Source organism: Hypomesus nipponensis, chromosome 17 (assembly GCF_054491055.1).
Source record: "Hypomesus nipponensis isolate SF chromosome 17, ASM5449105v1, whole genome shotgun sequence".
Taxonomy (NCBI): domain Eukaryota; kingdom Metazoa; phylum Chordata; class Actinopteri; order Osmeriformes; family Osmeridae; genus Hypomesus; species Hypomesus nipponensis.
In genome coordinates, this window is record NC_140377.1 from 5,078,029 (window position 1) to 5,091,154 (window position 13,126).

Genomic DNA, 13,126 nt, shown 5'->3' on the forward strand with positions numbered 1-13,126 from the left:
AGTGAGCTCAACATGTCCAGGCAAGCCAGTGTGGAACATGACGCCATGCACTTTAGCTAGCATCTACAAATGGCAACCACTGATGACATATACAACAACCAAATTTGTATCTGTAATTTTTTTAAATGACTGTGCATTGGAATAAACGTTTGATAGGAACACAGTTTTATTGCACGAACTGTTACATCCTGTCTGCCATGCAAGGGTTACAATGGAAAAGAGAAAAAGAAGAGAAGAGAGAAGATGAAGAGAAAGAAAAAAAAAACCTCAAAGGTATTCAGACAAGCCTGTATTAATTCATAAGTGTTTGACTGCAGAAGTTTACATTGCTATATGTGATATGTTGTGAGCATTATGTCGGCTCACAACACTGTCTGTTTCTCAGTGTGGGCTGCTCTGTGTGGGCCTGAGAAACAGTGGATCACAGAGGGGGGCAGAGGGAGAAGCCATTGGTTCTGTTTACCCTCCCAGCATGGACACACAAGCTCTGATAGGATTACAGGTCACACCAGAAGTGAGAGCCAGGAGACTGGCGGCTCTTTAGAAGTGGGTCTCAGTTTCCCTGCTCTCTGTGCAACATTAGAGGATGCTCTCTGCAGGACTATGTCTGCAGAATGGGGATACAAATAAACAGAGTATGTTTTCCTATATCGACCCTCCCATCCGTAGATAAGGTTTCCACATGTTTGAATTAAACTTCTCAACTAGGACAAAAATAAGCTGAAGTAAGCCATAAATTAGCAACAGTGTGTGGGTGGTGGAGGTGGGGGGGGGGGGGGGGGTTGAGAGTGACAGAGATAGAGTGAGAGATTGAGAGAAAAAAGAGAGAGAGACAAGTAACGGATTACATTTGAGAATCTTTGATGCAGACACTGCAATACATTAACCCATGTTCCCTGCCTATTGGTAACACATCCAAAAACCGATGCATCACCAAGTTTCAGCAGACTCAAAAAGGTTTTTTATCAGGTACAGATGCTTCCTGTGTCTGCAACCCATAACTGATGTTTACGCGTATTTGAACACATTGATTCTAGTTTCAGCTGTGAGTGCTTAAGCTTTCAGCACAGTTTATAAAAAGGTTTGTATATCTCTGTGGTGTGTTTATGATGTACTATGAACCAATATTCTGGACAGAACAGCAACAATATCTTTTTCAAAAAAATAAAAAAACACCCGCAGACTTGCCATCCTGTATGGATGTGATTACCCATACGAGTCCTGGAACAGACAGGGGTACTTTACCTCGTTATTGTGCATCAGTCAAACAGTGAGACCTATAAATAGCATCCCTTTAATCATAGCCAGCTCTCTGAGGGCCCCAGGCCTGCTCAGATCCTCAGAGATGTTGACAAGCTCACGGTGAAATCAAGCTCTGCTGCGTATTGGATGGTCTGTGGGTCCTCCACTGAGGAAGTGGGATCCTCAGAAGAAAGGGGATTTCATTTCACAGGAATTCAGCGGTAACATCGTTAGGGCGGCCTCGGACGAGGAGGCGGTGCAGGGTCGTTTTAAGTGGGAAAGGAGTTTCTTTTCTCTTTCTTTTGTTGCCGTCAGTGGAGGGAAGACAGGAGTGAAAGAGGCTTTAGAAGAAATACATTTAGTTTGTATATTTCACCCGTCTTAACAACTGACATTGTTCCAGCAGTCCAAGGAGTGGTCTGAACCTAAAACCTTTCAGAGGTGAGACGAATCCCCTTGCAAAGGGCAGGAGAAAGAGCCTGTTGATCCCAGGAGAGAAGGGGCCAAGGAGCCAACCCCCTCGGCCAGGTTTCTTATACTGCTTTTGGCTGCCTTTTTCTGGGTAGTTTCAAAAGATGCACAATAGGCCTTGTCTATATGAACAATACTAAGTTAACAGACAACTTCTCTGTTGCATGCCTTTGTTTTATGACCAGAAGTCAGTTTTTGAGTTTTCTTTTGCCCCAGGAGTTACATTTTATAAGGATTTACATACTCACTGTGATAAAATTACATCCCTCAAGTGGTGCTTTTGTTGTACGTACTGATGTTCATCTCCAGCTATGGCACAATAAACATCAAATTACATGATGTGTGTTTTGATGACAAAGTTTGAATCAAAACACAGGCTATGGGCTGCGACCAGTAGACCCTCCAGCAGTGGGGTATTTGGGAGTGGACTTGGTATCCAGACCTGCTGTCTCAGCCAGCTGCGTGGTGACCTGCTGGAACTCACGTCATGCCCGGGTCAGGAACTCGTCACCAGAAGGTCCATAGCTGTAAGAAACTGAATTTGAATAACAAGTGCTGAGGAATGGCCAACTGTTTAAAGCACTTCTCAAGGTCAATGTAGAAGAATAGAGTATAAGAATGGAGTGCCTTGCTGTGAACAAGCTGTCCACACTTGGACAAAGTAACATAACTTTACTCATATTGTATTAAGAGCGTCTGCTAAATCACTAAATGTATTATTATTTTCTTTTATTCAGTCTACAACCAAACTTGAATTATTCAGCAACGTGCACGTTTACTTTTCTGTTAAAATAAAGGATAATACTTCCATTAACTATTGTGTCCTGCTGTGGACTACACCTCTGCAAATCTCCACAAACAAGCTGCCACGTTAGTTTGACTGCAAACATTTAGCCAGGTGCACAGCGACTATATTTACCTGCTTCACCGTTTTATAAGTAAATATGTTTAGTCTTTTTATCTATGGTAGCACTGACTGCTTGCTGATAAGACATTCAAGGCCTATCCTTAATCTAAAATATTTTAACACACACACATACACACGCACACACGCGCACACACACACACACACACACACAATTTAAGGGCACGCACAAAACCTCTCACAATCAAAGGCGTTCCTCCGATTAAATCCCGCCCATGTTCGACATAAACTGTGAGTCTGTGAAGCAAAACCCCGCCCCTGAGGCGTGGCCTGATTTGGGAGAGGTTATAAGTAAGTCTCTCATCAATTGTTGCCGTACTATTCAGAAATGCAGACCAACGTGAACACTATATAAGTATTAGTTCAGTTTTCAAATACCATATGGACTTTTGATTTTTTTTTTATATATTCATACCAATATATATGGTAATTATTATATTTCAAACATGTTGAAAAGTTATGGGAAGAAAACGGCCATCTCTTTAGCAAGTGCAGGTTTCATGTGCCTGCTGTTGGTCCTGGTTGCCGCGCAGCACCACAGAGTTCAGGTAAATGATGAGCCAGATTTGAAAGAGATTGGGACGCGCTCACTCCAAAGTCTTGACAGTTTTGCTACGGATTCAGACGTAGTCCAAGAGGATGAGAATCGAGACAAGACTGACTCACAGGCAAAGAAAGGATTCTCCGCGTACTTTTCCAAGTTATCTCGTGGACGGAGAGAAGCGGAGAATCCTACATTGTCAGCTGGTTCAGCGACAGACGCAACTCCCGCTGAGGACATCAGCGCAGAAGACATCTTCATTGCTGTCAAGACTACAAAGAAGTTTCACCAGTCTCGACTGAACCTTCTCCTGGATACTTGGGTCTCCAGAAACGTGCAGCAGGTGAGCAAAACGACGTTTTTGACAAAGTGCAATTTACATGACACACAACTGACTTATAGGTGGTCATGGTAACATTATGGGACAATAATGGCCACTTTCCTATAATGTATTCATACATGTAACGCGATAACTCAAAATAAATATGAAAAGGAAGTAATTAGATGAAGATGATCACTCCAAAAAGGACAAGTCTAACAAGTGTATAAGGCTCCAGGTGTTGCTATTCGGTTGTAGTTGGCCCAGGTTGCCCAGTCCACACGCTGATGATACCTGGTTGCTATGTGACACAAAGTTACCCGAATGACAGTCTGTCTCGATGATGTTTCTTAGACACTGTCACTTTTTATTTGGCCTTGAGTGATGCTCCTTAGAACCCAAGGAGCAGTCCTACGGGCTCTGCCCCCCCCCCTCCCTCCCCTTACCCCTGTCTCCATTATCCCCCTCTTTGGGTGTCCCTGTGAATGCCTGGGTGCAATGGATGCCTCCCAGCAGCGGCTCCAGTGCTGTCCCCCTTCCAGGGCTAACAAAGCGTCTTTCTGAAGGGCAAAGAAAGGCTTTCTCAGCCCCTTGTCTCCCTCTCTCCATGGGAACGTGGGAGCCGAGTCTGGGTCAAGCCAGCCAAGGATGGGAAAAACGGGGGCTTCGTTAAGGGGATGTCTGGGACAAAGGGGTGCATCTATAGGGGAAGTTTGTGCCGGGAGTAGCACGCTGAGTATGAAAATGCAGCCTTGAGAACCAAGCTCTTTTACCCTGCGCACAAAAGCACTCAGGGGCATAGTCAAGAGGAAACAGACGCTAGTCAAAGTGATTTTAATCCAGCATCCAGAGTTGTCACGCATAGTTTTCCAAAAGTCAGTTAAATTTGCCTCGGGCATAATCACACATTCTTTAGCCGCATTTCTTTGAGGTTCTGGATTCCATCCACTGCCGGGACACCACTGTTCTCTTGGTTTGGTATTGCCTGTGTAGTCAAGAGCAACAGGCTATCCTTTCTCTGTATAAGGAGGAGGTGGGGTGAGTTTAGTTGGTACTCGAATACTGCTCCAAGCATATGACAATGGTCAGCACTAGTTTGTCTCACATGATAAGATACGAGCCCCCCCCCCCCCCCCACCGCCTCCTACACACACACAAACACACACCATCACTCTGAGTTCATACTCCAAACTGGCTCTGATGTTCATCTTTGGAGTAGCAGTGTACATAGTCATTGATGGTGCCTACGGTAGTGGATGAAATAAGTTAACCCAGCCCTGAGAGTTAACAGCAGGGCTTAGGCAGACAGCTGGCGGGAGGCCGGGCAGGCATAATGGATAGGCTGAGCCCACAATACAAGAGGGAGTTCCTGGGGGAAGGCTGCCAGGTGGTCAGGAGTTTGGGAACAAAGGATGTCCCTAATGCCAGTCATACGAAGCTCTACATTCCCACCATGTACATGAGGACCTGCTCTGTTCTATGGTTGGATTGACTGATTTAGCTGACCAACACCTGTGTATGGCAGCTTATGTTTGTATCTCAAGGTTGATGGGTAATCATTGGACCTAAAGCACAATTTAAAATGTTCATCCTATGAAGGTCAAATGAGACTGGTGACTGCTGTGCATGTAGTCCAGGTCCTAAGAATTGGTTTCAGAAACAGACTATCTTGTTTATTCTTGTCCAGCTCAGATGTGACTGAATACTGTTTTCACAGAGTAGTTGCTGTTTACACACTGATAGAAGACCCAATCTGTAATTACTGTGTTGAACTAAATGTAGTACCCTTTTCTGGTAAATGAAGCACCATAGAATCAATCTGATTATTATGTACATCACAAGAATAAACACAATTATTTTATCATCTAAAAATTACAGGACGTGAATGAACTGTTTATGAGTTTTTGGTGTTTGATTTAGTACTTTTCTATTGTGTGCTCTTGTCTACATCGTGTTACTATAGAAGTATTGTTCATATACTATGTCCTAGTTTCCGCTGTTTCACCATATTTCCCCCCTGAAACAATGTAGCTTCCCTAGTGGGTAGGCTTCCAAACAATGAGTGGACTATATCACGCCCCTGCAGTAGGGCACTCTGAAACCTAAAATTACAAATTGCTTTAATACAGATTTAAATCCTGGTAAACTGCACATTACCCTGTTCATCAGCACTTAAACTGACTGGAGTTGTATCCAGACAGCTGCTGATAACAGCTTTGTTGTTTGGTGTCCATTCCGTCCTTAATGGAGATTACATTCATTATCCACTGGACCCACAACGAGAGCATCTGCAAGACTGGCAGTTGGAGAAAGACTTGGCTCCACTTTAGAGTTCATGGACCCTGTGTTCTTCTGGTCAGAGAGAGGGACATTACTGGTCAGTAGGTGGTCTGGTGTCCTATACTCTAACCCCCAGTGGCACTGAGCTGAGCTGAGCTCAGTGAGGAGGGAGGGAGAGAGTGAGATGATGTGTGTGCGTGCGTGTGTGTGTGCTTGGGTGGGAGCAGGCTAGGCGGTGGGCGGTTGTTGACTGAGGGAGGGGAGCACTGTGCCCTTCCTTCCCGGGGAGCCGGAGACAGCCAGCCAGGCACCACGCTCTGCTGTGCTCTGCTCTGAGAGAGGGCTGTGCCAGGCCTTCCTGTGGTGAGGAGAGCACTCTGCCCCTCTCTTCCCCCTTTCTCCCCCCCTCATCCTCCTCACACCCCCCCTCAAATCGCTCACACCACCACTAACCTTTCCAAACTGTGCCTCAGACAGACGGCATTGAAAAATCATCTCTTCTCCTCGACAGCAGACTAGTTCTTTGTGACACAGAGATGGAATTAGGATTCCATGTGAGTAACTGCATTCTTTAATGTTTCAGTTAAGTGGAAGAGACAAAGAACAAAAGATTTGCCCTCAGAGACTTTCCTTTAGTTAACCGCTGCAGCTGTATGCAAATGACGGCAAACATATTTAGAATTTACCCAGTGGAGACTTTACCCAGCATGAAAACACACAGCATTGTTCAGTAGGAGAGGGGCCAGGCAGAGTATGAGGGGGGAGGAGAGAGAGTGAAGGGGTAGGGGGTGAAGTGGGGGTGAATGACCACACACAGATTTTGATTTACCAATCAGCAGTGAGAACCCCCCCCCCCCGCCTCCCCCCTTCCCCCCCTCTCCTGCCCTCTTTTCTGTCAGTGCCCGGGCTGGAGGCCCTGGCAGCTGCCGTAGTGATTAGGCTGTCCATTCAGCGAGGTTTAAAGCAAACAGCGCCAGACTCTGATCTCCTCCACAGTGAAACCACTACTCTTTCTTAAACAAACACAAACCCAGGGCCCTGTACATTGTACCACATCTGCTCAGAGTTTGTTCCGCTAACCTATCAGCCTGGCCTTGGCGAGCAACGGAGGGGAGAGCGGGGCAGCGTGAAGAAAACAAACGTCTTTGTGCTTTCCATCCCGGCATGAACACAGGGCGGCCGTTCAGATACGGATCAAAACAAGCCGTTGCGTCAACATTGGGACAATCAATGACTGGGAGGGTGGGTTTGCCGTCATAAAGTTTTCCCGAGCAAGCTTGTTGGGGGTTGGCCTGTTCAGACACGTGGCGCCGTAGATAAGGCGGAGCGGTGCGCGGCAGGTGCTGGCTCACCTGAAGTGGAGAGCAAACAGTGTAACGGCAGAAGCAACGCCGGGACCAGGGGCTCTTGTCATCAGCATACCTCTGTCTGGGGCTTCACGCCTAGCACCTGCTCAGCCCCACCTGCCAGACAGGAGCTGCTAATCCAAGCCTGCTCTTTAAAGTGTGCCACTGGGGACACCTTTTGTTGTTACACAAAACAAGAGCCTGCAGGGTTTCAGTTGAGCTTGACAGCTGAAGCGCTTGTTGATGCTGTCCGGAAAAAGAAATGAAAGAGGGCTCAGAAGCTGTTGTTGATGGTCCACATGCCTATAACATTTACAGTTATCTAGAACTGTGCTTAAGCAAGGGGGGGGGGGCAAGTTGGTGGGGGGGGGGGGGGGGGTCGGGGTGCCTGGTGGAAGGAGAGGGGGGGGGGGTTATAGTCTGCCTCCTCCTTTGTTCTATGTCTAGGATGCTTTGGAGGGCCACACAGTTGCCATGGAGAGGGTGAAAACAGGGACAAGAGGCCTTTTTCAGAGCAGCGCTTGTTTAACCCACTGTGTTTTCCACTGCATAAAAGACTGCTGATGGATGCTAATAACCATGAATTGGATGTTGAGGGGAACAAGGACCTCAGACACAGTAGAGAATATTACAAAGAGAGTTTTAGTTTATAGTGTGACCACTTCATCCACTTCACGGATTTTACAACAAAGTGAACTCATGCCGTTTTTCTTCTTTTTTTTTGACAGACTTACATCTTCACCGATGGAGAGGATGAAGAGCTAAAGAAGAAAATTGGTGAGTTTAATATTCAAAAGATGTGTTTATTGTAAAAGGTCTAGATTTTAAATGGAGCTAAAGCTTATTATCCCCGTGGAATTCTCCACTCTGAGCTCCTGGGGTTTGTAGTTCTAGCTGCAGATGGTTTTTAAGTTGTGTTGAAGAGATTATTTTCATCCAACACTAGCTAGTAAAGGTGGTCCTTTGAAACTTATCATCTCCTTTCATCGTTGCCACAGGGAGCCATGCCATCAACACCAACTGTTCTGCAGCTCACAGTCGCCAGGCTCTGTCTTGTAAGATGGCCGTGGAGTATGACAAGTTCATAGAGTCTGGGAAAAAGTAAGTGTTTTTCATTTCATGCAGAAACAATGCACACATACATTAATTTTCATTTTCGTTTCACTGCAGTGTGATAGTTATATGGCAGTTTCCCATTGCTTTACACGGTCCTTTTTATACATTCATTCTTTTTATACATTCATGATATGAATGTGTACTGAATGTACTTTTGATATTAGGCTATAACAAAATGATTGTCTTTTTAGGTGGTTCTGTCATGTGGATGATGACAACTATGTGAACGTTCGGACACTGGTGAAGCTGCTGTCACAGTACCCACACACCCAGGATATGTACATCGGCAAGCCCAGCTTGGACAGGCCCATTGAGGCCACGGAAAGGCTGGGGGAAAACAAGATGGTGTGTAGATAAAGCTCCTTGCTCGTGGTCTTCTCTAAACTTGTCGCAGACGTCCTTTAAAATGTGTCCACTGAGTCAATGACAATATCCTAACGCGCTCTTCATTTTTATCCTTTCTTTCAGAGACCCGTCAACTTCTGGTTTGCCACTGGAGGAGCTGGCTTCTGTGTGAGTCGGGGCCTGGCTTTGAAAATGAGCCCTTGGGCGAGGTAAGATAACAAACTTGTAAATCTGCTACAATAGTCGTAAAAAAGCCCTTGTGTGTTAGACATTGACCGTGCGCTCTCATGTGCTCAGTGGTGGTCACTTCATGAACACTGCAGAGAAGATCCGTCTGCCGGACGACTGCACCATCGGCTACATCATCGAGTCTGTGCTGGGGGTTCCTCTCACCCGCAGCAGCCTGTTCCACTCGCACCTCGAGAACCTCCAACAGGTGTCCAAAACGGAACTTCACAAACAGGTGTGTGTGTGTTTTCGTTCGTAGATGTGTGTGTGTGTGTGTGTGTCCTTGACCTTACTTTGAAGAAGCATTGTCGTTTTTTTACCGATGGTGCTGAATTGCTTTTTCTGCTCTCCCTTTCAGATTACATTGAGTTATGGAATGTTTGAGAACAAAAGGAACATCATTAATATGAAAGGGGCATTTCCTGTCGAAGAGGACCCATCAAGGTGAGAGATGACATCATTTTACAGGATCACAATGGCGCTCCAGAGTATGGAACAGTGTATAGCTTGATAGCAAAAACTCATGCCAACCTTTCCAACAGCGAATCTGACCTTTCTTCTTCTTCTTCTCTGTTTTCTTTCAGGTTTAAGTCAGTGCACTGTTTGCTGTACCCTGACACTCCCTGGTGCCCGACCCAGGTTGCCTACTAGGGTGACCGGCTCCTTTCGTATCCTCGTCCCCATTATGCCTCGGTATCTGAAAGGCTCATGGGGACCATTGTTTGGTATTAGACCGTCGCGCCACTGTGTTGTTGCTGCAGTGGCACACGGCCTTTTCTAGTTTTACTGGGCTGCTGTGCGGCCCGCTTTGGGACACTTCCTTCCTGTCTGGTGACTGAGCTTCCTGTCCCGTTATACGGACTGAGGAGCCAGCCAATCAGAGGGCAAGGAGCTTTCAGCATTGAGCTTTGCAGGCAATCAGTTGTGCTTTGTGTTGTAAATGTTGCTTGTAAATGTATTTGCAATTCTCATAGAATGTACACTTATATATCAAGCCTTTTGCCAGCTTTACACAAATGATTAGAATTGTATGATTAATTGTTGGTTCTTTTTGTTCAATTTCTTTTTTAGAGTCTTGAAAGCCATGCAGGATTTTATAGACTGTATGAGTAAACACATATGTTCAGGATTGTAGAGATTGGGGAGTAACATTTTCATTGTGACTTTTTTGTTGTATTCCTTTTGATTATTTTCCTTAAAAGACTCCGGACAAAATTACCAATATGAAGATATTAATGTGCTTTTCGTTATGGTTATGTCAGTGTTATTACTACTATGATTTGAGCTGGCAGTTGGTTTACCGAATGTACCCTCAGGTCAGGTTATCTAACCTGAAGTATATCGGGATTAAGCACTTTTCCCTTTTTGATAGTTTAAATGAGTGATATGACAGATTTTATGACCACTGATATGTTTCACAGCTGTGTCCATGCCAACTGATGTAACAGTATAACCCCCCAAAAATGTCAATATCTCTAGATTTAATTGTATTTAAAAACATTCCTTGCATTTGATACAATCAGGGAAACTAATATATAGTGGAGATATTGAATTAATGTTACAATCAAATGCTGATTTGCATGTAGATTCAATTGTTCGTTTTTTTTTCTTTGCACAGCTGGGTTTCAAATAAGCTGTCGCTTGCTCTGGTAAAGTAGTTCAATGATCTGCAACCATTTGGACTTCCTCCACCTTGAATGATAAACCAACAGAACCAATAGAATCAGCCTTATTTAGAATCACAAGTGTCAATTGACTCATCTCCTTGCAGTACACGCTACAGTGTAAATGGTTGCTTTGTTGAGAACCTTACCAGAGCAATAGCAGTGTTTTCACAGAGAAGTGTTACCTCTCTGTTTCTGTCCCATATTGGGTACAACTGTATATCCCTATTATAAAGCAGTATTTCTGTACTGTGCTGTTGTTAAAATGCTGTCTTGGTATAACTATTTTTAGAATGTAAAAAAGATGCACGTCCCCTTGTGGTTTAAACATGCTTTTGATGACCTGGACATGATTTTGTACTTGTTTTAACTGTTCTAATTGCTGTAATTTATCCTCCAGTATCTGGATGGTTTTAATAGTCTATTCAAATATTTGCTTCTCAGGAATTATGTTCTATTCCTGATATTATCATCACAGGAAACACTGTGGTGCCCCAACTTCAGCTTTTGAATAAAGTTGCATAACCACTGAGAAACTTCCTTTTTGTATTTTTTTGTAATATCATTCATTTGGTATGGTAATCTTAGATTGCAGTTCATCTACCACAACATCATGGTTTAAATGGGATAAGTGAACGTAATCCTATTTACATAAACACTGACATTATGGCCATTTACAGTAGATTGGTATCCCACAGAACACTATGCATCACATTCAACATCAGTGTGAAGAGAAGGGGTTAAATAGAAATGCTAATGCCCAAACACTTGTGTCCACTACTCTCCTCATGCTTTCAACAGTGCATTTTGGCATACACAGTCTCCACATGAGGCAGGCTGAGATATTGGCCTGGGTCCAGGAGCTAAATTGTAATGCTAATAGCGCACACTTAAAACCGTCAGCTCAGTCAGACTGTATTTATTATTCTACAACATTGGGTATGGGAAAGGACATTGTTGCAATAGCAAATCGTTAGAGAAAATAAATAGTCAGGAACCACAGCATGCAACAGAAATAGCTTGTGTAACAATCCTCATTCAATTGAAGTTGTTATCTCTGTGTGACATGTCATTAGTCTGACGGAAATGCCCACCCATCCACACCCACACTCTTACACACACTAACAAACACAGGACCAGTGGAAGATGATATTGGCTGTACTGTATGTGCTATAGACCACGATACTGCACTTGAGTTTGGTCCTATCTGAGATACTAGGCCCAGTCATCCAGAACATCTGTCTCTCTGACAGTTAAATCCTAGACTCGTCTGGATTGAGTCACAGACAAGTCCAAGCCAGATTAGATCTCATTACCCAACACACTCATGGTTTATCATGCATGTAAAACCTTTGTTGTCCATGAGAAGATATCAAAGTGGTCTTGATCCTAATGTATCACTGGTATGATGTGGGTACATCCGTGTCTTACCACAAAATTGTTCAAGAGTTTATATACTTAAAACCTTGTATTCGTTTTCCCATGGGTGCAGTGCCAAAGAGGAATACTGTTCTTCCTCTGGTTTGCAGGTTGAGTAAAAACTGAGACCGCTAAACCATCAGTCGTCAGTGACATGGATTAGGTTTCCATTTGGATTGTTTGAACAGGTCTGTGTAACATTTCCCGTCCATTTCAAGTCTGTAGAAAGATTTTGGACGCAAGTTGCCATTTCTCTACACATGCCACAACATAACAGGACATAAAAAGGTTATGATGACTGATGTGTGTGTTTCAGACTAAACTTCTGGCACATTGCTGACTGTAAGTTTTCCCACAACATCTTACCAGTCAAAAACTATGATTATGGTTTGTGGTTTCGATGTTTTTTTTACTAATTTGTTTCAGCTGCTAAGAAGCTTCAGTGACAGTCCCCCAGCTCAGATAATCAGCCTCCCACACAAATCTTATCGAAATAAACTTTGAATTACGACAGGAAATAGCAACAGACAAAAGTGTGAAAATGTGGAGCAGGTGACAGATAACAGTCAAACATCTAACTGGTGAGATGGTTATCAGTGAGCAACAACAGGATGCCACGCCACGTAAACCGCCCTGTGTCACTATCTCCAGACAGCAGCAGGACATGTTGTAGTATAAACTGCAGGGGGCTGTTGTGTGTCGAATGACCAACTAGAAAGACTTCATAAGGAGCCAACATTTTTCAAATGTGATGATCACCATCCTTTTTTTTTCACACCGTTGCCAGTCTTTGATTCCAGCTGTCTACGGAATGACCATTCTTACCAGACTTGTGGTTATATATAATGAAGTATCTTGCTTGCCACCCTTTTAATGACAGTCAGCAGTACAAACTCCCATGAAGTTGACATAAATTCATGAGTACTTTAAACACACACATAGTTGGAGCTTTTATATGTTTTGACTGGTTCTCCTCCACTTCAGAGGGACAAGAGAGTGCATGTTTAGTCGTTTCCCAGACAGTCCTTCCTGTCATACATGCGGTAAGATCCTACTTGAGGATGTGTATGATAGGGCCACCAAAACATAAACATTAAGTTATGCTAAAAGAGTTCATGAATCAACTAAATCTAAATCATATGAAAGATATACAAATTTCTTCCAAAGGCAATTTTAAGGCACAAATTTCAACTAAAACCTCCAGTTGTTTTTATCTGGTAGGGTAGGCCA

General features: G+C 44.0%; 1 protein-coding gene across 1 annotated transcript; it reads left to right on the top strand.

Annotated features, from left to right (window-relative positions):
• Window positions 1-2,972: 2,972 nt before the first annotated feature.
• On the top strand, window positions 2,973-11,013 carry lfng (LFNG O-fucosylpeptide 3-beta-N-acetylglucosaminyltransferase). The gene is made up of 8 exons (XM_084678515.1): window positions 2,973-3,522; window positions 7,853-7,901; window positions 8,123-8,225; window positions 8,432-8,585; window positions 8,709-8,794; window positions 8,883-9,048; window positions 9,172-9,257; window positions 9,398-11,013. Exons 1-8 carry the CDS (start codon window positions 3,085-3,087, stop codon window positions 9,462-9,464), a joined length of 1,149 nt encoding a protein of 382 aa, XP_084534641.1. The 5' UTR covers window positions 2,973-3,084; the 3' UTR covers window positions 9,465-11,013.
• The last annotated feature ends 2,113 nt before the right edge of the window (window positions 11,014-13,126 follow it).

Coding starts and splice junctions, on each gene's coding strand:
- lfng (XM_084678515.1), top strand. CDS start 3,085: ATGTTGAAAAGTTATGGGAAGAAAACGGCCATCTCTTTAGCAAGTGCA. Junction 7,902..8,122: donor AGAGCTAAAGAAGAAAATTG/GTGAGTTTAATA, acceptor TCGTTGCCACAG/GGAGCCATGCCATCAACACC. Junction 8,226..8,431: donor TTCATAGAGTCTGGGAAAAA/GTAAGTGTTTTT, acceptor TTGTCTTTTTAG/GTGGTTCTGTCATGTGGATG.